General features: G+C 42.2%; 1 protein-coding gene and 1 long non-coding RNA gene across 2 annotated transcripts in view; both read right to left on the reverse strand.

Moving 5' to 3' along the window:
• Nucleotides 1-399: 399 nt before the first annotated feature.
• LOC135972487 (uncharacterized) lies at nt 400-11,664 on the reverse strand. Its single transcript, XR_010588945.1, has 3 exons — nt 11,557-11,664; nt 4,727-4,831; nt 400-2,540 (listed from the first exon to the last, which is right to left on the reverse strand). It is a non-coding gene; the product is annotated as an uncharacterized LOC135972487 (long non-coding RNA).
• Nucleotides 11,665-13,691: 2,027 nt separating this feature from the next.
• LOC101949967 (rab9 effector protein with kelch motifs-like) overlaps nt 13,692-27,055 on the reverse strand; it is a 62,693-nt gene continuing 49,329 nt past the window's right edge. Inside the window, exons 15-18 of the mRNA XM_065550573.1 lie at nt 26,474-26,561; nt 23,693-23,793; nt 15,828-15,912; nt 13,692-13,712 (exon numbers count right to left, since the gene is read on the reverse strand). Coding sequence (XP_065406645.1) covers nt 13,692-13,712; nt 15,828-15,912; nt 23,693-23,793; nt 26,474-26,561 — 295 coding nt within the window. The remainder of the gene's footprint in view (nt 13,713-15,827; nt 15,913-23,692; nt 23,794-26,473; nt 26,562-27,055) is intronic.

The raw sequence follows: 27,055 nt of genomic DNA on the forward strand, positions 1-27,055 counted from the left end.
CAAGATGAGCATAAGGGGTGGCCCATCAGCCCAATGCTAACTGACCGAAACAGGGTGGGGAGGGGGAAGTCCAAGAGGTCAGGTGATCTCTGCGTGTCCTGCTGCTGTGGTTGCCCAGGATGGCTCCAGACTCTCCTGCTGCTACTGGTAAGCTGGAAAGCTTGGGAGCAGCCTTGTCGTACAGATGGTGTGGGAGTGAGGATCCAATGGACACTTAATTTTTCACTCCAAGTAAAACTGGAATGGGTAAAGAATGTGGTCTATTTTCTTGGCAGCTGCTCAGGAGGTGGGGGACAGTCCCTGAGATTTCATTGTCTGAGGAGGAATTAAGCCCCAGTGAATTCCTCCTCACTGAGCGATGCCTGTGCCTTCCACAGCTGCAGTAGAATAACAATGTATCTTATAAATATCTATTTACTCTATAGCCTCCGCTCAGATATATCCCAGCATTCAAATCGCAAGATACTAAAAGAGGCTGAATAGCACCTTTAGTTTGGGGGCCAAGTGCTATGGCAACCATTTTTTATGCTATTTGGAATTTGGTATTTATACATACTAACAGAAAGCTGCTTTAAGCTATTCTGCTTTGAAGGACTCATTACTGCTTACAATTGGCTGGCTAGCTTTCTGCAAGTCATTGAGTCAGAGAGTGAAAAATACCCCAGCAGTCCTCTACTTCCTTAGACTGACTTACTCCGACTCATACCCACTTACCAACGTGTAACTTAATTGCATCACCCCCTTTCACAACACCTCTGAATTTAGGCCATTTGAGTCTGAGGGCTTGTCTACACTTAAAATGCTACAGCTGCACTGCTGTAGTGTTTCAGTGTAGATACTACCTGTTGCCAATAGGAGTGGTTTTCCCAACACTGTAGATAATCCATCTCGAGAGCAGTGGTGTTGGGACAATTGTTATAGTGGGAATGTTGAAGGCGGAAACCACATATTTGGGTTGTTATTACTACTTCAAGCCAGGGGGCATGGCATCGCCCCCAGCACCTCTAGTTCCAGTACCTATGCTCAAGAGGCACTAGCTTGCTCGATGGAAGAATTCTTCTGTTGATCGGTGCTGGCTACACAAGGATTTATGCTGGTTTAACAACACCACTCAAAGGTGTGGATTTTTCATACCCCTGACTGATGTAGTTAATCTGATCTAATTTTCTAGTGTAGACCAGGCCTGAATTGATACTCTCATGCCAAGGGGACCACACAGAAGTGTACCAAGAAAACCAACTAACAGGAGGATGTAAGAATGCATAAGTTCAAGTAGGACTTCTCCCCTACTTTTACTCACACTTCCTTTCTTTACAGTGTGTACATTATACCATCTTAGAGTCACTTATGCTTTGGGCATGAACGTACTACAGCATGAGTATAAGGAGATCTAACTTCTACATCACTTCTGAAATTGGGGGTGAATGTTACTAATATAGTGTAATGTTTCCAACTTTTCCCTTTACAAACACTGACAAATTAGTCTGTTAAAAAATGATTTTTAAGATGTGGGGTTATATAGTGCCAGCAATTTTTCAGCAAAACTCCCCACTGATTTCAAACACTAGGGAGTTCTGCCTGAAAACTGATGGTATAAAGCAGCCCATTGAAATTTAAAAAGGAGAAATAGTTTAATACAGAGAAGCAGATGACTGAAATAACTTTTTTTTTCATGAATCAAGCTGAAAACAAAATGCCTAAAACCTTTGACAATTCCTCCATACCCAACAAACATGATTTTTTTGCTTTATCACTGTAAGCTGTTTAAAATGGTCCATATTTGGTCCCTCCAATGCAAAGCTCAGTTTCAAAATTCTGTTCCTAGTTTCCCCCTGTATGAATTCAATGTAACTCCATTCTAGTCAATAGACTTGTTCTTCAGTTACACCAGTTTAGTTGTAAGCAGAATCTGGCCATAAAATATAATCATATTATCCTAGCTATGGTTTCTGTCTTCTTTCCCACTGTTACAAAATATTTAACTTTTTTTTTTTAAACAAGAATGTCCTACTTGACAACCGCGCTGTTCTTTTTGCTGGTATATGAATGACATCCTAATCTTAACCGCATGACCCTGAAATAAAACTCCGTAGGTCCAGCTTTCATAGGGGCAGCCATAGTGTTCTGCCTTTTCTTCTTTTTTAAGCTCAGACAAGGCAAAGAAATAATTCTTCAAAAATCTGAAAAAAACATTGAATCAAAATGGAAAATGCACAAAAGGTAGTGGGTGGAAATTTAATTGAGATATCATTCCAGTGCTCATGAGAGAACCTAAGGAGATTAAACTCCTTTTCACACTAACCGAATATGGTCCTTCAACATGCACAGTAACTGGATCTTTTTTATATTAGTATATAAGAGCTCAGTTGTTCAAGTAGGGTTGTATTGTTGCTATGATCCTGCTCATGTGGTTCAGGCTTTATTCAGCAGACTGGTCACATTCCTTTAAACTGTTGCATAATAGAAAGCAGCTGCTGATTGCGGTGTTGAACATTTTGCTGTTCTTCTTTTAGCCTCTCCTGATCATGAAGAATCTCTTCCTACAAAAGGCAGGAGACCACGCTTTAGATGAAACATCCAGTCCTGGCAACTAATATAAAAAATGAGTTAAAATATACCACCACCTCCCCACCCCCCCCCCCTCCAATCAAAAAAACCCATAAGTGCTAGAGAGCCACAGCTATGACCAGACTCTCTCTTTCAGTCAAGTAAAATTCAAAAACCAAAACAAACAAAATCAACTAGCTCACTGCCAAGTGGAAAAAATAATTTAGGGCCAGATCAAACTGAAAATTCAAGGGCTTGCCATATAGATTGCAGGAATTTGTCCCCTCTCATGGCAGGGGTTTGGGTCTTGGAGTGGGCAGGGAGTGAAGCCTCCCTATTTAATAAATCCAATGAATCCCCAGGAAAAAATACTTTCAGATCCCCAGTGGCAAAAAAAAAAATAGTCCAGATGGATGGCTGCTTCCTGTGTTTCTCTATTATCCCTTCCCCTTCAGTAACACAGCTCCAGCAGGCTGAGTTCCCCTGAGGCTACTTAGAAACCTGAGAGAGGGGACCCAGCAAGAATTATTACGTTTCTAACAGCATTACCTCCAACTCTAGTTTCTGCGTGGAAATCTATGGGCTGAGCAGAGGATGATTCCACAGAGAGCATCTAGTTCCCATGAAAGCTATTGAGTACTTCTCTTTAGCTACCAACTAACTCCCTCTTATGCCTTATCAGCAAGGCCAAAACTTCAGAAACTTTCAGCCAAATGCTCTATATTTTCTGAGCATAAGTGGGCCTTGCTCAGACGTGTTGTACAGCAGAATTTATAACTACCATCTATTATTCCTTAGTCAAACCCCAATTCCAATGGGGGTTCTGTCTTAGTAGGGGCTCAGAACCATGTTCTTCCCAAACTGTTTTTTATGTCAGCAGCAGGAGGAATCTCCAAGTTTCAGCTGTGGAATTCCCCTAGGGTGACCAGGTGTCCTGATTTTATACAGATAGTCCTGATTTTGGGGTCTTTTTCTTATATAGGCTCCTATTAGCCCCCACCCCGGTCCTGATTTTTCACTCTTGCTGTCTGGTGGCCCTAAGTTTCCCCCTCACTGTAACTTCAGAAGGCTGGGCTTGCTCTCCCTTTGTGTAATGGTTGGAGTGAGGGTTTGGTCTCCTGACTTCCTGAGATTTCCAGAAGCCCAGGGTCCCATGCAGCCAATGCACAGGGCCCTTCTCCCTGCCAGTTTCTTATTCAGGATCCATTCTACCGCTGGCTGACACCCCCTCAGCTTCACAGTAGTAGCCATGAAGGAGAGTCCCTAGTTATTAATGTTAACACCTGATTGGATAATCCATGGATTCAGCATGGCAGCACACTCCAGACTGCACCTGCTCCCTAGTTCTATCCCTGGCCCTACCTCCAAATACCTCAGAGGCCTGACCTGGCACAGTCTAGGAAAAAGGCTTCTGCAGTTTCCCTTATTGGGGGAGGAGAGGAGAACATACTGCAGAGCTGGTGCTGTCACATTCTGTGGCCCTGACTCAGTTATAATCTGCTTGCACTCCTCTCTACTCGAAGCACGGGGGAGAATCTGGCTCTGCGTGAGGATGGCAGGACTGGGCCACTGAGGAGGAGGATAAAAAGAATGTTTGCATGCATTAAAAAACAAACAAAGCTACATTAATAAGGAAAATCATTGTGATAATTATTAAAACTGGCTCTATATGGACAAAATAATGTATTTTAAGTTTTAAAATAAACTAGTATAGGGCAGGGGGGGTTGTTAACTATTTTAAAAGTAGACTTTTTTGGTTCAGTTCTTACCAGAGGAATTCTTAAAGATAAATCAGAACTAAAACAGAGCAATAGTGAACAAAACATGTTTATCGTTCATGCAAAAATTGATTGTTTGGTTGCTGGAAACATGTTTATGTATTTTAGCTACCGTAACTAAAAAGTTGAAGGGGAAAACAATTAAATTATTTGAAAGCAATTTAAAAATGTAATCCAGAACTAGCAGTCGGTGATTCATTTAACATTTCCTTCTAGAATACTTTGGGAACAGTGGTTTTGTTGTTGTTGTATCATCTTCATATGTGGTGTTCAAGAAAAAAAAACACATTTTGCTTATTTCATTATTGCTATAAGAATTGTGCCTACAACACATATAGAAAGGATCCAAATGGACTCTCCAGTTATGCACACAGTTATATGTTACTTTGGAAAAAGTTTACCCTCAGTTTACATATTTCTTTCCTTTCCTTGTCATTTTCCTCTGCTCTGGCTTTGAGCCAGGCTTCATTTTGGGCCTTGTGCTTATCTAGCATCTCTTGCAGCTCCTGGTTTAAAAACAAACAAAAATTAAAAGATGTGCTAAGTGGTACTGGCTTTAAAGTTGTCTATGTTCAATTACGGACATTAAAAGACAAGCCAGTATCTAGTCCAGTGCATCTTTCAGGAAATAGCTGTCAAAGGCATACTCACATCCTAGGATTCTTCCTAATTTCAGGACACATTTAAATTTCTTCAGTCTCTCTAAGCTATATTTTGTTCAGTTTTCTGCTTAACCAGTGATAATAAAGAACATTGTTTTCTTTGACAAATGCAGTAAGCTATTATTTCTGCAGATGTTTCCTCATCTAAGTAAGTCTTGCTAATGTGAATAATAATACTTAGCAGGCCTCTGCTTGCACCTGAATGGTGCTACTTGTGAGTGAAGTCCAATACCCCTTTTGTAGACTTTGACCCACATTGTGTGGGGCTAGCTTGGAGACCACTTCTACATCACAGAGAGAAAGGACAGGATGACCTGTCACGTCACGTACAGGGGACACCCAGTACAGACAGTGTTCAAGGCTTAGATGGTCTAAGTAACAACTACTTGTGTGAACTGGGTTCTGCAGTACAGAGCCTGTAAATTGCACTCCAGCTTTGAAAAGTGCCTATACAAAATGGCACCTTTCTTACTTAATGGACCGGATTCCAGGGGATATTTAGTGTCACAGCAACTGAATTTACTGACTAAGATAAATCTGTACAACTTCTTACTCCTGTTAGCCCTGCAGAGCTAACAAAACTGAGAGAATGAGCTGATTTTATTCTGGCTCATGCATCAACAGAGTTGTTAAATATGTTCCAATTACAGGATCTCTGCGGCTGGTGATGTCTTAGCCAGTATGAGCTCAATTTGATTTTTAGGTTAAAGGCTGAGTTTGCAGACTTGGCAATTAGAACATATTTTTCTATTTGTAAATTGAGCAAATTTGTTGTAGAACAATTGAAATGCAATAAATATGAAGGCCCATGATCAAATACAAAGTCAACTTCCAGTGTAGCTCAACAATTTAAAGAGAGAGCTGAATTTGGCTTGGTTTCCACTGAAATCAATAGAGTTGTGCCAGCTTATGCCAATGGAGATGCCAGAAGTGGGGGCTGAAAGCTCTGAAAAAGAAAATAAATGGGGCTGGGAGAGCTGATGTCTGCTGCCCTTTCTCCAGGAAAGCTGGGACTTTTGTTATAGCCTGGGAATTGCTGGTTTTCTAGGGGAAAGCAGAGTGGAAGAGAAGCTCATAAAAAACTATTGGGGAAGCCGGGTAGTTGGCTGAGCACAGGAGTGTCTGAATGAGGAGCAGGGGGTCAGAAGGAAGGAAGGAAAACTGCTTTTCAGCTTTTCACAAATATTAGTGAAAAATATTTTGTACAACACATCTGGATTTGATCCTGACTCAGGGTTTTACTCCTGCACTTTAAACTTTCACATTAAGAAAATCTACATTTCCTGGGATGATTTGCTCTTCAATAGTTGGTCCCACCTGTCACCTAAAACAATCTGTGATTTAGGAAACAAAGAGACTGCTGTGCTGCTTGCTAATTAGCCAATCTTGTAAAAGGTTAAAAGGTGGATATTTTGTCTTTGTGTTCAAATAAACTCAAGTAATGGTTGTCTGATATCTATCAAGTATCCAAGTATAACACCCTCCTCTGCTTTGGAGACAGGAATTTCTATATCAGATGATGCTTTGTCAAGTTTCTTCCATATCTCTCCTGTTACATCTTTTTTTCTCTTTTTTCCTCCTCTTCCACCTCTATTTTTCTTTGCTTTGTATAGTTGCTGTGGGATAGCACAGTCTAATAAGTGAGCACTGCACTTTATCCCGCTGGCAATGAGATTTGAGCTCATTCTTAGCTCCTCCATTAATGAGTTCCAAAGCTTTGGGCCTGTTGCTAAGAAATCCTTCACTCTCACAAGCTTCACAGAGGGTGGCAGAGAAATGTAGTAGTTGAGGGAGATCATGAAGAGAAAGGTGTTCTGTGCGGTACAATATCTTGTACTGTTTCACTGGAGAGTTGTGATGGACTGAACATGTCAAAGTAATATTTATAATCTGAGGAGGGGGGAGTTTTAGTTTTAGAAAGATTCTTCCTCAGCCAGACCTTATTCAGTGAACAATTTGTATTGCCCATCAGAAGCCACTTTACTTGATGGGCAGACTGCTCTGTGAAATACAGTCTTTCAAATGGGTAGTTAAACTTTTGAAAGGTGATGATTAAAGGCCACTGGATTCTCAATAGGACATCTCTCGGGCATTAGCTCAACAAAACTTTAAAGAAAACAGTAAGTCCAAAACCTATTGGGTAAAAAACTAAATAAGTACCTAAAAAGTTCTTAAGGGAAGACCTGAAGAAGAACTCTGTGTAGCTTGAAAGCTTTGTCTCTCTCACCCAAGAGAAGTTGGAACTTGGTCCAATAAAAGATATTACCTCACCTATCATGTCTCGCCCATTATCTAGGGTGGCTACCCCCATTCTCCAAACAAGTCTCTCCTCCCCCCACCCCCAATAACTTTTTAGGTATTTAGGTTTTTTTACACAATAGGTTTTGGACCTGCTGTTTTCTCTAAGGTTTTGTTGAGCTAATGCCTGAGAGATGTCCTATTGAGATTCCAATAGCCTTTAATTATCACCTTTCAAAAGTTTAACTACCCATTTGAAAGACTGTATTTCACAGAGCAGTCTGCCCATCAAGTAAAGTGGTTTTTGATGGGCAATACAAATTGGAAATATGAAGTTGCCACCCTCTAGAGTGGAGTCTTCTTTCAGGTCTTGAAGAAGAGCTCCGTGTTGAGGCTCCAAAGCTTGTCTCTCTCACCACCAGAAGCTGATTCAATAAAAGATATTACCTCACCCACCTAGGACTGACATGGCTACAATAACACTAGATGATGGGAGGCATTTCTAGACAGGAAAGCTGCAGGGCAGGGAAAAGTGAGGTCCCTGAACAAAGGGAAGGGAGACTCTCTTTCACCTTGGAACAGGGTGGGGGTGGAACTCTGACTCTGGGCTCCGAGCCACACAGTGCTTTTTGGAACATGATGCAGAGAGCGTCTTACTTGATTTATCTTATGCAAAGTGTATGTCTAGGTATGTAACCAAACAATTTCTTTTTTGTTCTTACTCCACTTTCTCTCTGTTTTTAGTCAATTTTGTCCTCATTAAGAAAATTGCTGCTGTGTGTGGGGAAGGTTCACCCAGTCCATCCTGGTCCTGGACATGAAAAAGCATGCTGCAAACTCCAGCAAGGGATATGGAAGGAAAAAAGCATTCTGAAACCTAACCTCCCCACTCTCACCTCAGACAACAAGGCACAGGCAAGGGTTTCCACCCTGTGTTGTGTTGCAAAAGGCAGTGGCAGGCAAATACTTGGGGAGTAGCTAACAATGACCAAGAAAGAGAAAAGTGGTGGTGCTGGTGTAAGGTAATAAAGGTTCCCACATTCTCTGTGAGCCAATATAGTGCACCGAGCACTGCTCTCAGTTGCCGGTCATGCTGAAGAAGAGGGCTACTGCATTCTGGACTAACTGAAGCTGTTTTAATATTGGAGTAGTGAGTTGGAATAGTCCATCGTGGAGGTGACAAAGGCATGGATTCTTATGGCCTGGTCTATATTAGGTAAAATGGGATGCAGTCTTATTGCTAGTTTTAGATGGATAAAGACATTTTTGTGGGTATCACTATCTCTGTGTCCAGCACTAGTGAGGAGACCAGGAGGAGTGCCTGAGGCTGCAGACCAATTTAACAATCTGGAGTCAGGCCATAGGGGTTTCTTTCCTGGTCTTTCTTTCTTTCAAAGTTTCCCCTTTTCCCACCAGCATTCCCTTATCTTGCCCAGGTTCAGCTTCACCCAGCTGCCTTTTATTTCTCTCAGCCAGACAGCACCATTTCCCAAATATCCTATGTGCATTTAAATAAAGAAGACATGGAGCTGAGTACCATGTACATCTTGCTGGCATTTGAGGCCATGACTATCTTTGGGCTCTACGGCAAGTGAGAGACCGGAGCTGCTTAGGGCTGGTCTATACTGAAAATTTACGTTGGAATAGCTCCGCCTCTTCACATCCCTGAGAGACGTAGCTCTGCCAATCTAACCCCTGGCGTAGAGTGTGCTAGGTCCATGGAAGTAATCTTCCATTAACCTAGCTACTGCCTCTTGGGGATGTGGATTAACTACAGCAAAGCAGATCCTCTCCCGTCATTGTAATGAGTGTCTACACTGAAGTGCTACAGTGCTGCATCTCTGCTGCATTCGTGCTGCTGTAATGTTTTAACTGTAGACATACCCTTTGATTTGTGAACTCTTTGGAGCAAGAGCTGTCCTTTCTGAATGTTTGGAAAATGACCAGTATATAGTAGGCACTAATCTATCACAAATAAAGAATAAGGGCTAGTCTACACTGGCAACATTAAAGCGTTGCCATGGCAGCACTTTAACGTGCCTTGTGTGGTTGTAGCACAGCGCTGGAAGAGAGCTCTCCCGCAGCGCAGCGCTGAGTGCTCTAAATAAACCCCTTCCACGAGGGGTGTAGCTACCAGTGCTGGGAGCACAGTTCCCAGCGCTGGTGCACTGTCTACACTGGTGCTTTACAGCGCTGAAACTTGCTGCGCTCAGGGGGATGTTTTTTCACGCCCCTGAGTGAGAAAGTTGCAGCGCTGTAAAGTGCCAGTGTACACAAGCCCTAAGACATGAAAGGAGCACAAAACGGGAAGGAGGGACTTACAGACGCAGTGTGGTGTGGGTAGTGGTACTGTGGAGACTGGGTGCTGGGGACCAATGATGAGTCTCCTTCAGTTCTAGTCATAGAAGAATGGGCATTGGGCAAAGGAAAGACACAGATCAGTCTTAACTGCTTGCAAGATTTGTGGAGAAGGCAAATATTATAGATCAGGAGGTCAGTTCAGGCTTCCCACTAGCAGGCAACAGCTTAGATCTTCTCCCTTCAAGGAAAGCAAATGCCTTGACAGGCCTTACAGGACTAGAGGGAGGAAGCAGCTGAATACACTGTAAATAACTTGCTTTTCAAGGCAACCCTGCCTGTCAAGTTTCTCCCAAAATTTTAAGTCATCTCCATGCGGGATAAAACTAGGTAAAATAATCTGTTGCAACCAGGCTGGAGGAAAGAGATTCTGAGCACAACTTCATCATATATATGGGTGAGATTCTTGGATAGATTTAGTCTCTAAGGTGCCACAAGTACTCCTGTTCTTTTTGCGGATACAGACTAACACGGCTGCTACTCTGAAACCTTGGATAGATTTGTGCCTGGATTGCCATAAAGCAAATGAATTTGTTGCTGCCTGCAGTACTGTTCTGAAAAGGATTGGATGTGGAGAGCCTTGATTAGCATCTCTAGGTTAGCAGAAAGAGCAGACCAAGGAAAGAAAATGCTGTGAATTACCAGGAATTAGGAACCAGGGAGAGAGCAGTAGGGTCAAGATCTAGAGACACCCTACATTTTAAATGTCCAAAACCAGGCACCTAAACTCTAAGTGGTAGGTGAAAGCATCCTTTATAGAAAGCTATCAAAATGAAAGATTTAATCTAATAACAAATATGTAGATGCTGCTACATGACAGAGAGGAATCTGAATCCTACAAAACAGGAGAAGCAGGATAGAATGTTACAGGAAAAACAGACTATTAATCTTTCAGAAGAACAGCAGGATGTCTTGGAATTTGGTAGCCAAGGGACATAACAGCTGGCTAAGTTATGTAGAGACATATTACAACGCCTGTGTAGATCTAACACTTTCCCACAGTGTAATTTGATGGTTACTACGTTTTCAGTCTTATCTCTTGCACACTTACAGTGGGGACAGATTCACTCCTTTGGGGATGGGGTACGGGTGCGAAACAGGTGCCCACATGTCATGGTGATAAAAACAAAAATAGAAAAGTTCATCCCTTACACCTGCAAAAGCAGCAACAATGGAGGGGGGATTTGCTCTGGAAAGGTAGGCAGCAGTGCAACTGCTATCCTCAACAGTTCTTCTAGAGAAAAACAGCTTTAAATTACTGTTGGGGCAGTACAGGAGCTCCTCTGCAGGAAACTGCTTAGAAGAGACACTGAATCCTTGCAACTCTCAGCTGATCTGTCCCTGCTCTCTTCTATGGTGGCCATTTCCACTTTTGGGGCAATGTTAGTTCCTGAAAGGTGCTGTGCCCCAGCTCCAAGTGGACTTCCTATTTCCAAGGGCCTGCAGCCTAGTGAATCTGGCCCAAGATGTTTGTGAACTTGCCCTTGTTTCCATTATTGAAAGTAAAAGAAATGATGCAGTCTCCATTTCTGATTTATTGCCAGATAAGATTTTTATAGCTGGGAAAATGAAGTGGGGGAGAGGGCAGCTCTGCAGGCTAATCCCCATTCCCTTTTTTATCCTGCAACTAGCCGTTTAAAAAAAGATTTGGTTGTTCCCCATGTAGGTACTTCCTAGACTGTAATCAAGTCACTTCTTAACCTTCTCTTTGTTAAACTAAATAGATTGAGCTCTTTGAGTCTATCATTATAAGACATGTTTTCTAATCCTTTAATAATTCCTGGGGCTCTCTTCTGAACCCTCTCTAATTTATCAACACCTGAGTTGTGCAAGTTGAGCCTAGTTAGCATCAAGAGATGTTTTAACTTTTGTGTCCCCATACTTTGCTAATATGTAATTGCTGAAGAAATAAATTCCATCTATGAACATGCAGCCACTTTTTCACCATATCTTTTATAAATACAGAAACCCACCTGCTGTTGATATCTGAACTGTTTGTTGTAAGCCTCCTTTTCTTGTTGGAAAGCAATTGTGGCCTGAACTAATTCAGCTTTCTCACTGTAAAGTAAATTGGGGGGAGGGGAAAATATGTTTAGTAAAAACAAACAAGTCATGAAATTACCAAAAAGGCCTGTTTTCGAAGGATGTTGGTGGCTTCAGTTATTTTAAAAACACAATACGCCATTTTAAATATAGATTTTAAATGTAAATGGAATTATTTGATCAGGTCTGTGCTGGAATACCAGGTGTTAGAGGTCTGTGGTTTAGGAGGGCACACTTCTAGAGCAGCCCCTAAACATGCCTAGTTTCCACACAAATTTCCAAGTGGAAATCTGCCCGGGAATTAATGTTGCTCCAAACTTCCTTCCTTCACTCCTTTTATCCCCTGGGTGGAGGTATGTGGGGAGACTACAGACGCTGAGGAGGAGAAGCAATAGCAAAAAGAACAGCTCCTTAAGGAATCATACTGCACAGAGTTGAGGATCCAGGATACTCCAGGGAGGGTCTAGTTTTCCATGCTACAACACAGGATCCAAGGATCGCAGCCTGTTTTCCCTGAGGAACCCTAAGTGAGGCCTCAGTAGGCCTCATTCAATTGTTGGGTTAGAGACCCCTTTCCCTTGAGGCTAGGGTGACCAGATGTCCTGATTTTATAGAGACAGTCCTGATTTTGGGGTCTTTTTCTTATATAGGCTCCTATTACCCCCCCACCCTCATCCCGATTTTTCACATTTGCTGTCTGGTCACCCTACTTGAGGCAAAAAGAGAAAGGACATGCCACAATGTGAACATGGTGGAGTTTCTAGCAGGATAAGTTTCAAAAATGTGAATTTAGGCATTTTTCCCAGGTCTCATGGCAATATTCTCATGCAGCCTTGTTGATGAAGGCCCCAATTCTGCATGTGCTTAACTTTACTACTCTGAATTGCCCTTTATCTTCAGTAGGGCTACTCACGGTACAGTTAAATTAAGCACATGCATAAATGTTTTCAGGATTAGGATCTAAAGCCTCAGTTCCGCAATGAACTCTATGCAGGTGTGTAGCGAGGCGATGTGGTCCCCCACCGTCTCAGAGAGGGACGAGCCCCTCTGGACACCAAAGTGGGCAGAGCCAGTGAGTCCTGCACCCGCCCCCCCAGAGGTCAAAGCGCAGGACAGGAAGTATAAAAGCCCAACCCCAGAGCTCACTGGAGAAGCAGCCACTGGAGAGGCCAGATGACTGTGACCTAGCTCCCAGTTGGGAGACCCTGGCAACCGGTGGCAGACCCGAAGACTGGCCTGCCCAACCAATGCCTGACGCTGACCAGAGCCCGGAGGAGCTGCCAAGCCTACCCCTTGCCAGTTACCCTGAAAAACCCATGGTACTTGAACCCCCGGAGGACACCGTCCAGACCCAGGTACCTCTAGAGGGAGAGTTAGGAAGTGGCCCTGGGGCAGCCAACTGTAGTCTAGCTGCAGCACTGCCAGAGCCTATGTCAGTGTGTTGCGGCCAGGATCCCCACTGACACAGCAGCGGGTCCTCTGCCGCTGCTAAGGCCCTGGGCTGGGACGCAGTGGAATGGGAGGGCCATTCTGGGTGGCAGTCTCCCCTTCTCCCAGGCCCCTCCGAGCCGAGAGCCTGGGCTGGTTGTTTACCTGCCTTTGCTCAGCCCGTGTCTGAGGGCCTGAGCCACTGACTCTCTGTGGCCCTGCCCCGACCCAAGGCCGGGGCCTGCTAATTATATAAACAGTTGCTCAGCTCCTGCCTGAGGACCTGAGCCCTGGACTCACTATTGCCGCCGACCACGGGCCGGGCACGAATAACTGTCTGTGTTCGCCTCTACTGCTGCCACGGCGAGAGACTCCCACGGCCAGGCTAATTCCCCATCAACAACTGGAAGGAAGTACCGAAGCAGTGTGGTCCCCCGCCGCCCCAGAGAGGAACGAGCCCCGGCCAAACCCCTCATACAAGGTGGCTCCTCATTAAAATCAGTGAAGCTCCTCAAACGGGCAAGGATCCATCCACAAAGTCAATTGCAGGATCAAAGCCAGAGGCTTGAACTATAGCAGTCTCTTATAGGTGCTGTGATAGTTACAAATACATCTATATTGTTGATTAAAGTAGAATCTATGCTTTTGCTTGAACTCCCTACAAAACAAAGCAAAATATAAAATAATAATTATATTTTTAATGGTCTCGTTTGTGTGCGGTAACAAAGTAAGTGTACACACAGCCTATCTAAACTCTTGACATATAGTGAGAAAGATTTAAATTTTTGCAAGAAGAGAGTAATCTTTATGTATTTCTAACTATCTGATGAAAGCTTACTATCATAGTTCTGAGAAACTCTGCATTCCAAAATGGAGGCTCTTAATTCCAAAATGAACCAAGAAAACTCTCTCTCTCAGTTCCAATGCTTTTTCTGTCCTAATTTCTATTTTTCCTAAAAAGATTTTTGAGAATATTAAAATCATTATGAAGTGTAAGCCAATTTTAATGGTACAGCATTTTTAAAAACAGATTTGTAGTTTTTAAACATATTTTTAAAGTTACTTTTAACAATATTTTTATTTCTTTCTGTGGCCTTGTTTAGAAAATGGGATGTTTAAGATAGCTTTTCTGTAACAATAAATATATAATAGAATCTTGTAAGGGATATATAGAACAGATATCCCTTGAATGATCAATACTTTCTGATTCCTTCTGGCCCTCAGAAATTAAAAAAAGCTATCCACCTCTGTTTATCACAAAATAGAATCCACCTAAGAAGTAAAGACACTAAGAAAATGGTTCACATCATTTGAGACACTTTATCTAAGCAAAAAGAAGAACAGGAGGACTTGTGGCACCTTAGAGACTAACAAATTTATTAGAGCATAAGCTTTCGTGGACTACAGCCCACTTCTTCGGATGCATATAGAATGGAACATATATTGAGGAGATATATATACACACATACAGAGAGCATAAACAGGTGGGAGTTGTCTTACCACCTCTGAGAGGCCAATTAATTAAGAGAAAAAAAACTTTTGAAGTGATAATCAAGCTAGCCTAGTACAGACAGACAGTTAGATAACAAGTGTGAGAATACTAACAAGGGGAGACAGATTCAATGTCTGTAATGGCTCAGCCATTCCCAGTCCTTATTCAAACCGGAGTTGATTGTGTCTAGTTTGCATATCAATTCTAGCTCAGCAGTTTCTCGTTGGAGTCTGTTTTTGAAGTTTTTCTGTTGTAATATAGCCACCCGCAGGTCTGTCACTGAATGACCAGACAGGTTAAAGTGTTCTCCCACTGGTTTTTGAGTATTTTGATTCCTGATGTCAGATTTGTGTCCATTAATTCTTTTGCGTAGAGACTGTCCGGTTTGGCCAATGTACATGGCAGAGGGGCATTGCTGGCACATGATGGCATATATCACATTGGTAGATGTGCAGGTGAACGAGCCCCTGATGGTATGGCTGATGTGATTAGGTCCTATGATGATGTCACTGGAATAGATATGTGGACAGAGTTGACATCGGGGTTTGTTACAAGGATAGGTTCCTGGGTTAGTGGTTTTGTTCAGTGATGTGTGGTTGCTGGTGAGTATTTGCTTTAGGTTGGGGGGTTGTCTGTAAGCGAGGACAGGTCTGTCTCCCAAGATCTGTGAGAGTAAGGGATCATCTTTCAGGATAGGTTGTAGATCTCTGATGATGCGCTGGAGAGGTTTTAGTTGGGGGCTGAAGGTGACAGCTAGTGGTGTTCTGTTATTTTCTTTGTTGGGCCTGTCTTGTAGGAGGTGACTTCTGGGTACTCGTCTGGCTCTGTCAATCTGTTTTTTCACTTCAGCAGGTGGGTATTGTAGTTTTAAGAATGCTTGATAGAGATCTTGTAGGTGCTTGTCTCTATCCCCTCCCTTGTCTCTATCCCTATCCCAAGCCGTTTAAAAAAAGATTTGGTTGTTCCCCATGTAGGTACTTCCTAGACTGTAATCAAGTCACTTCTTAACCTTCTCTTTGTTAAACTAAATAGATTGAGCTCTTTGAGTCTATCATTATAAGACATGTTTTCTAATCCTTTAATAATTCCTGGGGCTCTCTTCTGAACCCTCTCTAATTTATCAACACCTGAGTTGTGCAAGTTGAGCCTAGTTAGCATCAAGAGATGTTTTAACTTTTGTGTCCCCATACTTTGCTAATATGTAATTGCTGAAGAAATAAATTCCATCTATGAACATGCAGCCACTTTTTCACCATATCTTTTATAAATACAGAAACCCACCTGCTGTTGATATCTGAACTGTTTGTTGTAAGCCTCCTTTTCTTGTTGGAAAGCAATTGTGGCCTGAACTAATTCAGCTTTCTCACTGTAAAGTAAATTGGGGGGAGTTCTTTTAAAACTCTTGGATGCAATTTCTCTGGACCTGCTGATTTTAAAATGTCTGACTTTGGAGGCTTCTCTTTAACATCCTCTAGAGATACTAGTGGGATGGAAAGAGTGTTAGGACCATATAATGAGACTGCATCATCTTTTTTTCCTTCAAATACAGAACAAAAATACTTATTGAACACTTTTTCTTTTTTTGCTTTTTATGCATTATTATTGACAGTTCTTTCATTTCTAGCTAATAATGAACCAATACCATTGTCAGAATTCTTTTTGTTCCTAATATATTTTTAAAACTCCTTATTGTCCTTGTCTGTTGACCATACATTTCTCCTTGTGTCCCTTGGCTTTCCTTATCAATTTTCTACAATTCCTAACTTCTGACTATCAACTCCCCCTTTCTTCCATTCATTATATATTATTATTTTATTATTTTTATAGCTGCCTTCACTTCCCTTCTAAACCAGTTTTTTTTTTTTAATCCGCACAGCCTTCTTCCTCAGTTGTGGGATTGTGGCTTTTTGGGCATCTAGTAAGGCATTCTTAAAGGATGAACATTATCATGCACATTTTTCTGATTAAATTCTTTCTACCAGCTGAGTCAGCTTAGCCCTATTAAAGCACCATATATAAAGTCCAGATTCTGTTTGCAGAATTATAAATATGATCAATTCATGGTCACTTTTACACTAAGCTACCAATAACTTTTAGTTCTGTAGTCTTTTCCTCTTTACGTTAGGACAAGGCCTAATATAGAATTCCCCCCATGTCGGCTGTAACACTTTTTGAGTTAGGAAACTGTCAGCTATAATGTTTAGAAATTCCAAGGATTACTTAAAAGGGGTGGGGAGAAGGAGAAGGGATCCCAATTAATAGTAGGGGCTAATAATGAAGAACAATCCTTGAAATGAATCAAGCTTAAAAAGCCTCCGATAAGAAATGGATTAAAAACATTTGTTATATACCGGTGCCATCTACTGGATACCGATGAAAGCATCAGAGAAAATAAGAGCTGAAATCTAAGCACTTACTTGGCATGTATCAGGAATTCGAGGGTGATCCCTTCCAATTAGTCCTGAAACTAGGGTATATAAACTGAGGTCACCATGTGCTCAAGAGAGTTGACTGAATCCAACAAGAAGCTTCGGAATCCTAAAAGTGTGACCTAGGTCCAGACCAGACCAGCCTTGTGGAAATGACCCTCCCCATCCCAGGGCTAAAGGGATAAAAAGTGGTGAGGGGATTTCAATTCAGAGATTGTATTACTCCTATTTCTTTAACATAAAGAACTGTATATTATTTTGCTGAGCCCACACTGTCTAATGGTTTCTCTCAAGCAACCATATTTTTAATTTTAATTCCTCTATAAACCAAGTGAGACTGAAAACAATAACTTTAAGCAATTGCTTTTAATATTCTAAACTTGTCCTTTTTGGACCAATCCATTTGTACCATACTACCCACACTCTTCAAAGTGCCTTAAAGACAAGTGTATCCTTGGAAGTGTGATAAATGTGTTGGTACTAAATAACTGATAAGTAAATGTAGTAAGAAATCTTGGTAATTTGCACTGTTCCTCAAAATAACTGCTGAGCCTCAACTCTACTCTGTAATAATTTTTTTGCAAGACTGTATTGTGTGTGTAGTACACACCTAGAATATTGGTTGTGTCTACATTTGAATGGTGAACTGTTGATTGTATACTAATGAGGTTCTGGGTGAATAAATACATTGTTGGTTGGCTAAGAATAAGCAAGTGTGAAGTGTCCTGATTTAAGGAATACTGTTCAAGTTAAAAATTGACCTGGAAAGAACCCAGCATTAAAACTGGTAAGCTAACACTCCCTGGATTCAATAAAAATAACTTACCCAACTGGCAAACCTAGTTTGTTAGATTTCAGCTTTAAAATCTAATTGGCACCCTGGCAAATTCATAAAAAAATTACCTCTTTTCATGCTTACAATCTAGACATGTCAGAGAAAATAGACAGAAAAGATCTAATTGTTACATTATCTCTAGTCCAGCTCCTTGTTTGTGCGGGATTGCTTCCTATTGTCCACTCTAAAAATTATATTAAATGTGCCAAACAAACAACTTTTCCCGCCACTTAAGTTGTGTTTATACTAGAATATTTTTGCTAAAATGTCCCCACTGTTTCAGCTCCACTGTGTAGCCCATAGAGCTATCCTGGCCTTTATACTAAGTTGTAATGCAAGAAACCTACAGGCCTGTATACAGTAAAATATTAGCTTAGGCAGGTTAATTTAAGTATAATCAAATATAGTAGTCCTGTGACCCTTGGCATAGATAAATGGCCTGATAGTTACCCTTAGATTTTGGGGAATTAGGAATAGCTTGCTCAATAGCAGAAGTTGAAACCTAATGATAGCCGGTAACCGTAGGGACATAAAAGTGATACTGAGCTGGGATATTTTAGGATACAATCATTGGCAGATATCTAAACACAAATTTGCTTGAGCAAGAGGTGATGTATAAAATAATGAGTCAAAATGGTATGAATATGTATTAATATGTTAACCTATAGGATAAGTGCACCCCAACAGTTTGAGGGTGAGGAAATTAGATTTGGACATGGAAGGCTGAGCATTAGAATGAATATTCATGCTAGTGTTCAGGCCCTATCATTAGAGCCTTGCGCAGATACAAATTCATACCCGCGGATGCAGATATCTGCAGATATAAATTGGTATCCACGGAACCACAGGGCTCTCCTGGTAACCGCAGCGGCGAAAGGAACAGAATGTGGGGCTGCCACTCCCAGGAGCCAGCGCCCTGCACCAGCAGCTCCTCCAGCGTGGCTGTACTGCCCCCAGCGCTGCCCACTGGGGTGGGCACCAAGCTTACCGGCAGCTGTTCCTGGTCACGCTCTTGTGTTCAATCAGCGCGCATCCACCCAGACAGGAGACGCAGACAGCTACATGGAAGGAACGGAGGTAGTACAGCCACGCTGGAGGAGCTGCTGGAGTGAGGTGCTGGTTCCTGGGAGCGGCGGCCCCACGTTCTGCTCCTTTCACTGCTGTGGTTCTTGGGAGAGCCCTGCAGTTCCACCGATTTATATCCGTGGATATCCGCATCTGAGGGTATAAACTTGTATCCGCGCAGGGCTCTACCTATAATAGGGCAAACCACCATGTGGAGGGGGCTAGTTTTCCATCATTTGACCCTTCATCAATCTTGGGCATTGAGGAACGTGGACCACTGGATTCGTTTGGCATGCCATAGACAAGGCTGATCCTTTGTCTTACCATCAGTACCTCAAGGAAGGGTATAAGTATGCAAATCTAAGAGCATATGCAAAGAATGGTACCACAGATATCCCCAATACTGTATTATTCCTATCTATTTATGTGGCTCAGAGCTTTTCTGGCTTTATTATTGATCCTGATAAAAATTTCTAAGGCTTTACTTTGCCCTCAGTGTGAGTTCCTTGCCAGACCCCTCGAGGTTCCCTACAAGATATCGAATTGGTTGGTTTAGTTCTGTGTAGCCTGATTGATTCTGGGACAATAGCCCTATTACCCTCAGCTCATTAATCAGATCAACTGGCAACCAATCCAAGCATTATTAATCATTGAAAAGGATCAGACAACAACTGGTGTTAGTAATAGTGACAACACTAGTGTAGACAGAGCATGACATAGGCATCAGCATTTTAAGCACATGTTGTCTAACAGCTAAATGACATATAGTTTAAAATGAGAGCTGGTCAGAAATTTTCTGGAACATTTTCTGTCAGAAGAAAATGCCAATTTGCCAAAAGTGAAACATTTGTGTAGATTTCAACAAAATTTCACTTAAAAAAGCAGAATGGGGAATTCCAATAAATTTCCAGTTTTTCATTTTGAAAAGATGTTATTGTTTCAAGTTTTTTTAATACAAGTGAAAATTAGAACAAAACATTTCAAATGACCTGAAAATGAACTTTTCAAAATGTTGTTTCCTGGGAGATTTCAAATTTTTTAATTATTCTATTTTAAAACAGAAAAGTTTTAAAATTTCAGAATTTCCCATGAAACAGGAAGTCTGGTTTCTGCCCAACTTTACTTAAAATACTGGAAATTGATGGCAGCTTTGCCTACATTGTCACCCCCAGTGGAGCTCAAACACAAGGAACAACAACAAGACGTTTTAGCAAAAGTTTCCTATTGTAAGACCTTGGTCAGTGGAATAATCTCAAGGTAACGAATTTCACTGGAACTGATCCAGTCTAGACTGGGAATTGTGGGCTTCATAGTGCTCTGCTGCAACAGAGCTCCTGGAAGCACTTTGTCTTAAACAGATACTGTCAAAGCTGTCCAGGAAACCAAATTTTAGTTCTGCATGAAATTTTGTATTTAAAAAAATATTTTTCATCCCAAATGGGAATGAAAACCAACTAATCAAAAGTTTTCAGAGAACTGAAATCCCATAGTATTTCACAAATGGAGCTATGGAGGGTGGAAGCCACTCACTGACATTGACACGATCCTTGTCAGTTTCATACTAGTCACTGCTGAATTGCAACCGTGAAATAGACCAGACTTATTATCAAGTGAACATGAGACTGGTCACTTTTACACCCGTTATTCAGTGGTGAGCAGCCATGAGACTGACAAGAATCAAGTCCCTTGTTTCAAGCTCAAGCTCTTTCACAACTCCCCAGTTCCTTCTCTACCTGGGAGCTCTGTTGGTTCCTCTCCAGCCTGTGGGCCCCTCTAGTAAGAAACACCCCACCAGGTCTTTTCATGGCACCAGTCCCTGGGCTCAAACTTCTCTTTCCTTTGGGATAAGGTCACCATAGCCCTCCTTCTTGGGGCTGTGCCTGAACTGTCAGGCTTCCCAAACCCATCATCATGTAGTCCTACCACAAGACAGCCTCTCTAGGTTCCTCCTAACTGATCAAACAGCACTACTTTTTAATCCTCATCAGATGATCACATGCCTCAGGCACAGTATCCTATTCCTAGTTTGGTCTCATGATCCTCCTACCTTTTCTTAAAGGGGCCATGCCTTGGAACAGAGTTGGCTGGCCCCAGGTCCCCATTGACCTTAAAAGGAACAGACTCTACCTAGACACCTCTCTACCTGCCCTCTCTCCCTCCTTGTGCATTCCTACATAATCAAACCTTACTTTACACAGGGCTGTTATAAGAAATCCCTGTTTGTATTACATTAACAAAGAATTAGCAGATGGGTCAGAGTTAAGGTTTTCAACTTTAACCCTGCATTTCCTCTCTTCTGGAGGTCTGATTTCCCAGTTTCAGCAATGCATTTACGCTAGTTTTGTGTGTACAATTTCCTTGTGGTTTTATTTTGAAAGAAAAAAATAAAATATTGGCAATGGGATATGTAGTTTGATCTTCAACTATTTAGCTTGATGTCCACTGAACCTGGCTGCACTTGAACAAGGCCTCTCAAATCCAGCGGGGAGCTGCTGAACCTCAGCAACCAGTACCTGCCCAGACACACACTACTCACAGCAGAACTCCAACAGCTGTGTTATAAATCCAATGGCAATTTGAGCACTACAACTCAGAGGGAAGGAGAAGCAAGTTAGCCTCCCCTAGGGCCCTTTCCCAAAAAAAATCATCACTCATCTCTGTAAAGTGTACACTGTGATTCTGGCAAGGACAGCAAGAATCGGAAAACCATGGGAAAGACTTTTTGTGTGCTATTTCTAGCCAGGCTAAAGCTGTAGTAAATACTGGAAATCCTGCCAGAACTTGATCTTTCAAGGTTTTCAGACCAAAAAGATTTTAGAAAAGCTTATGATCAGCATCAAACTTTGCGCTGTTGATCTGAACCTCCAAACTTTGTGTGGTTCACCCATTGCTACAGAAGGCTCTAAAAGGAAATTAAACATCCAAAAGAAAGAAGCTCTAAACAACACTGAAAACAAAACCAAAAGGTAGGTAACAAGGAAATTAGTGCAAAGGAAATTAGTAACAAGGAAATTAGTGCAAAGACAAAAGGCCCTTCAACTAATTATCTCTGTGTAGGATGGTACATCCCCTAAGAACTGAGGGTGGTTATTCCACCTCTCAGGAAGGAGGGGGGAATTGGGTAATATTCCCCTCATCTTTACCACATGAAGGGCACTCTGTAGACACAGGGCTGGAGAAAGGAACAGAGAATAGGTGGACCTGGGTGGATCCCCCTCCCCCAGTATAGCCCTGAAAAGATTATTCAGAAAATAGAAATTGGAGCTGTATTATCTTTTCCCCAGGGGCAGCTGCAGGCAAGTCCCTGATAACATAGCTACGGTGGTGGTATGCTGCCAGGGATGGAGCACAGGATTCCACTGGGGGCTCAAGCAACTGTGGAAGTACAGGTTATGCACATGGATGACTCTGATCTCCCACAGATACCCAGGAATCCTTCAGATTTGTGGGTGGCTCCTGCAACCTGTACCACAGGGGATAAGCTCACTCCCCTAGTGAAGCAACCAGAGGGAAGGATCTCTGCAAGATGATCCTTAAGGAAATTTCCTTCCTCTGAGTCCCTTTCTGTATTGTTTTTCTGCCAGAGGGGGCAATCGGGCTCTGAGAACTAGAACTAAGCCTAGTAGTAACTCTTTCATGTTTCTCTATAAGTTGCTTAAAATACTTTGACATTCATGTAGGGCAGTGGTTCTCAACTTTAACAGTCCGCGAACCCCTTTCACTAAATTGTGAAATCTCGTGAACCCCCTCCTAAAAATGAATATTTTCAGGGATTAAAGTTTAAAATTTCCTCAATGTGATGGATGCCCCAACTGCCTGCCCCGCTCTTCCTGGGGCTCGGGCTGGGGTTTGGGTTGCTGGCTCCCCTGCTGACAGGGGCAGAGCTGGGGCTGCCAGCCCCAACTGCCTGGCCCCAGTCTTCCCAGGGCTTGGGCTGCCAGCCCTGCGTGGGGAGCGCTGGGGTTCGGGCTGCCGGCTCCCCTGCTGATGGGGGCAGGGCTCAGGCTGCCAGCCCCAACTGCCTGGCCCTGCTCTCCCTGGGGCTTGGGCTGCCAGTCCCACGCGGAGCGCTGGGGTTCGGACTGCTGGCTACCCGGTTGGTGGGGGCAGGGCGCAGGCTGCCAGCCCCAACTGCCCGGTCCCGCTCTCCCTGGGGCTCGGGGTGTCTGCCCTGCAACTGGGTCCCACCTGCTGTCTCTAATGCCCGGGGTCCTCTGTCCGCCATTAGTGAAATTTTTCTGGCGAATCCCCTGTAACGTTCTGCGAACCCCCAGGGGTTTGCGAACCCCAGTTTGGGAACTACTGATGTAGGGTGACCAGACAGCAAATGTGAAAAATAGGGACGGGGGTGGGGGGTAATAGGAGCCTATATAAGAAAAAGACCCAAAAATCGGGACTGTCCCTATAAAATCAGGACATCTGGTCACCCTACTCATGATATAATAACTAACATCCAAATTTTAAAATACATACTGCATATTAAACTTTAAACAAATTGTGAGCAAACAGTAGAGCAATTATGCCCTTTGAGGTTTCTGAATATCACATTATCTTTTTGGCAGCAGCCACAGCCATATGATGCATACTGCTCCATGGAGGGGAAAACAGTTTAATGATAATGAAGCTTGCAGCCCTTTATTTAAAAAGCCGAATCATCTTGCTGAACTTTTACATTTGTAGACATTTCTATCGTATTTTTTGCTCGTAAAATATTGGTTCCCATAATAATCCTTATCCTTGCCCCCTTTAAGAGATTTTTACCCCCCATCTCCCACAAAACACAAAGAACATTTCTAGAGACTCTAAATAATACATACGTGTCTAGCTTTTGAAACTCCAAGTCCAGCAAGGCAAAGGCCCTTGTGATCATGTCCATTGCTTGGTTACGTACAGAAATGAAATCTCTGAGTTGAGCTGCCTATGTAGAAAATCATAAGTTAACACAGCTTGAGATACCATAAAGAATCACAGAAGAAGAGAAGGCATTTAATGATTATTAGCATCTCCCCTTAAACCTACAATGGTCTAAGTCATCTATGAGTTTTCCCATCAAGACCTACTGTTCTATCTACCAGTTTTTCCCTGGGTGATGGTAAGAGATGATAGATTTCACTACAACACAGACTCATGTTGATCATTATTTCATAGGGGGATGCCAGTTGTGATTTTTGGTTTACTCTAGTTATTTATTTGCACATTTTTCCACCTTGTCTCTGCTCAGCAGTGATTTTTACCTTTTCTGTTCTAAACAATACATTTATTTTGCTATGAATTTTCCTCATTTAATCCTGTTCACAGCATTAGTTATTCAGTCTCTTTAGGAGAGTGGCCTGTACATATTGGTTTTTACCACTGGTCTCACAGACAGGGCTGAAATTCTTCTGAAGGCTGATCTCAAATCATCTGCAGGGGGGATGGAATCCTACACTGAAATTATTGATAGTAATAAAATAATGCATCCATTTAGCAAATGCTCTGTAGTATAATGTTTAGTAATGGAAATTAATTCCTTTACTGAGCAACGTATTTACTTGACAATTAAATCAATAATTAAATATTTTACTACATAAGTTAAGAACCCAGTAATTTATTTGCTAAGCAATGCTGTTATTGGGCAATCTGGGAAATCTTTATATGCAAGTGATTCAAGGAACATGTGACCCATTTAAATTGTTACCTACAGCAAATAGTTATATAGTAATTGTATTGTAGCAATAATTTTCAAATTATATCCCCCAAAGCAGGTTGAAGATGGGGCTGGCATACTCAATTTTTTCATGTGATACCATAAGAAATACATGAAATTGACCTGAATGGCTTGTACCAAATTAAAAGAGTCTATTAGCCCATAATTTGAAAATAACTGCTAAAATTACTATGCAAGGTATAATGATAATAGAAGGAGCAATTTAGGCCCAATTCAGCCATCCAGCCCTATTCAGCAAAGTATTTAAGCATGTATTTAAAAGCTTTACTGAACTGGGACCTTAAAGAGCCTCCTCTCCCCCGCCCCCCCTTCCCCGGCCAAAATAATACCTCCAAACCAAAACCTTAGCACCAAAAGAGATGACTCAGAGTGGAGGCCATTAACGTGATACACCTGTCAGGTGGGAAAGATGAAATACATTATGTCCCCCCTCAGACCTTTCTCTCCAGTTTATTTATTTAATTAATGTATCTCTCTCTTTTACTCCTCCTGGAGATACTCAAACACTTTAGCAGCTTCCCCCAAAAAAGAATATGTTCAGTGTTTAACCCCATTTCTGCTAAGTCAAAGGAGAAAGGAAGAGAAACCTCTTTCAGAATAAACAACATTAAAATAGGTTCTGGTTCTGTAGATCCTTTTTTCTTACTTTCATGCTTAGTATAAACAAAGCCAGGCAGGAACCCTTGACCTTGCTGCACAGAAGGGAGAGTACAGACGCTCCCTGGGTTATGCAAGCCCGACTTACGCAAATCTGCACTTACGGAAAAAGTTCTGTAAATTCCGTAAACTAGAATTTTTTGTGTGTGTGTGTGTAATGGTCGGGTATATGTTCCCAACTTACGCAAAATTGGAGTTACGCAAGGCGTTCCGGAACGGAACGCTTGCGTAAGTTGGAGAGCATCCATACTTCCTCTGTCACTCCATCCCCCTCTCCTTACTGAATGTGGATGCTTCTTAGGGTTGCCATCCCTCCAGGATTGCCCGGGAGTCTCCAGGAATTAAAGATTAATCTTTAATTAAAGATCATGTCATGAGATGAAACCTCCAGGAATACAGCCAACCAAATTGGCAACCCAAATGCTTATTTGCTGGAGCTCTGCATCATGGATGGAATGCTGCTGAGTTCATGGTACAAGACCAAAAAGTAGAAGAGGGGAAGTGTTGCTTTCTGAAGCACTGCAAAGTGCCTTGCAGACAGCTAGGTGGAAGAACTACAGTTGAGAGCTATAGTGCTCTCTCTGAGTCACCTCTGCAGCAGCTACAGAGCTGCCACAGGGGGACCCCAGCCAATAACTGCAGAAATTATGTTGCCCGGGGGTGGGGTGGGGGTGGTAGCAGAAGCAGCAATGCAGCAGTCACCCCTGTAAGACAATTCCTGTTCTCAGTACAGACATTCCTCTCCACAAATCCTTAAGGGCTGGTTCAAGAAAATCTCTGCCAGGGTCACCTCATGGAGTTCGCCTCCCTCTTGGGCATTCCAGTCAGGGTGTGTGTGAGAGAGAGATCTGGCCCTTAAAATGTTTATTTCTTTGACTTTTTTCCCCTCCAAGTGGAAGGATCTATATAAAATCCACACTAAAAAAAACAACCAACTAAACCCCCAAGCAAACAGGAATAATTTTTCTTTCATGAAGCCATTTTGTAATTACCCAGAGGCACAATAAGGTGCAACATCATGCCCAAGATATTCAGGAAACTTGCCTTAGCTTTGTTCCTCACAAGGCACCTGCAGGGTAATGTTGTATAGCATGAAGCACATCCTGTCATGTCTTACTGCTTAACTTTCAGGTGAATGCACATTTCCTAAGTGTTCTGGATAAAACCACAGCTCCAATGTTACACAAAGAAACAAACCTCCTTAGATCTAGTGAAACTGAGGTGAGATACTTACTGGGATTGCAGGTGGGGACTCCATTCTCGCAGGAAAAGGTGATACCATTAATTCATATTTCACTTTGGGTATTTTGGTGGGAGTAAACCTATACACACACACATACACAAAATCATGGTATTAATAACGAGCCTGAAACTAAACACTTTTCTAAACAAATAAAAATGACTGCAAAGGAGGTGAATTCTCTTTTTCTCTTGGTTGATCTGGAAGTTGTTTGAGGTCAGGTATTAGAATATTGATTTAGTTCAAGGGGACAAAGTTATTAAGCACAGAACTATATGCTACAGTTGGGTGAATCAAATAATACATTTGCAAAACAGCAGAAATATTTGAGAACTTAATCTTTCAGCATTAGTGTCATCTTTGACTCTTCTATTTTTCTCTCCCCATATCCAGTATCTTCCTACTTGATATCCTCAATCTACTATTTCAGGTCCTCCCTCCTTAAGTCTTCAGGAGGTAAATGAATATCACTGGCATCCTTGCTGAGAAGACAGATGAGTGTCTTTGTCCACATGAAGGCCAGGGTGGCAAGAGATGTTCTCTGAGAGTATGTCTACATTTCCGGCTTTCGGTGTG

The sequence above is a fragment of the Chrysemys picta genome, chromosome 6, assembly GCF_011386835.1.
Source record: "Chrysemys picta bellii isolate R12L10 chromosome 6, ASM1138683v2, whole genome shotgun sequence".
NCBI classification, from domain to species: domain Eukaryota; kingdom Metazoa; phylum Chordata; order Testudines; family Emydidae; genus Chrysemys; species Chrysemys picta.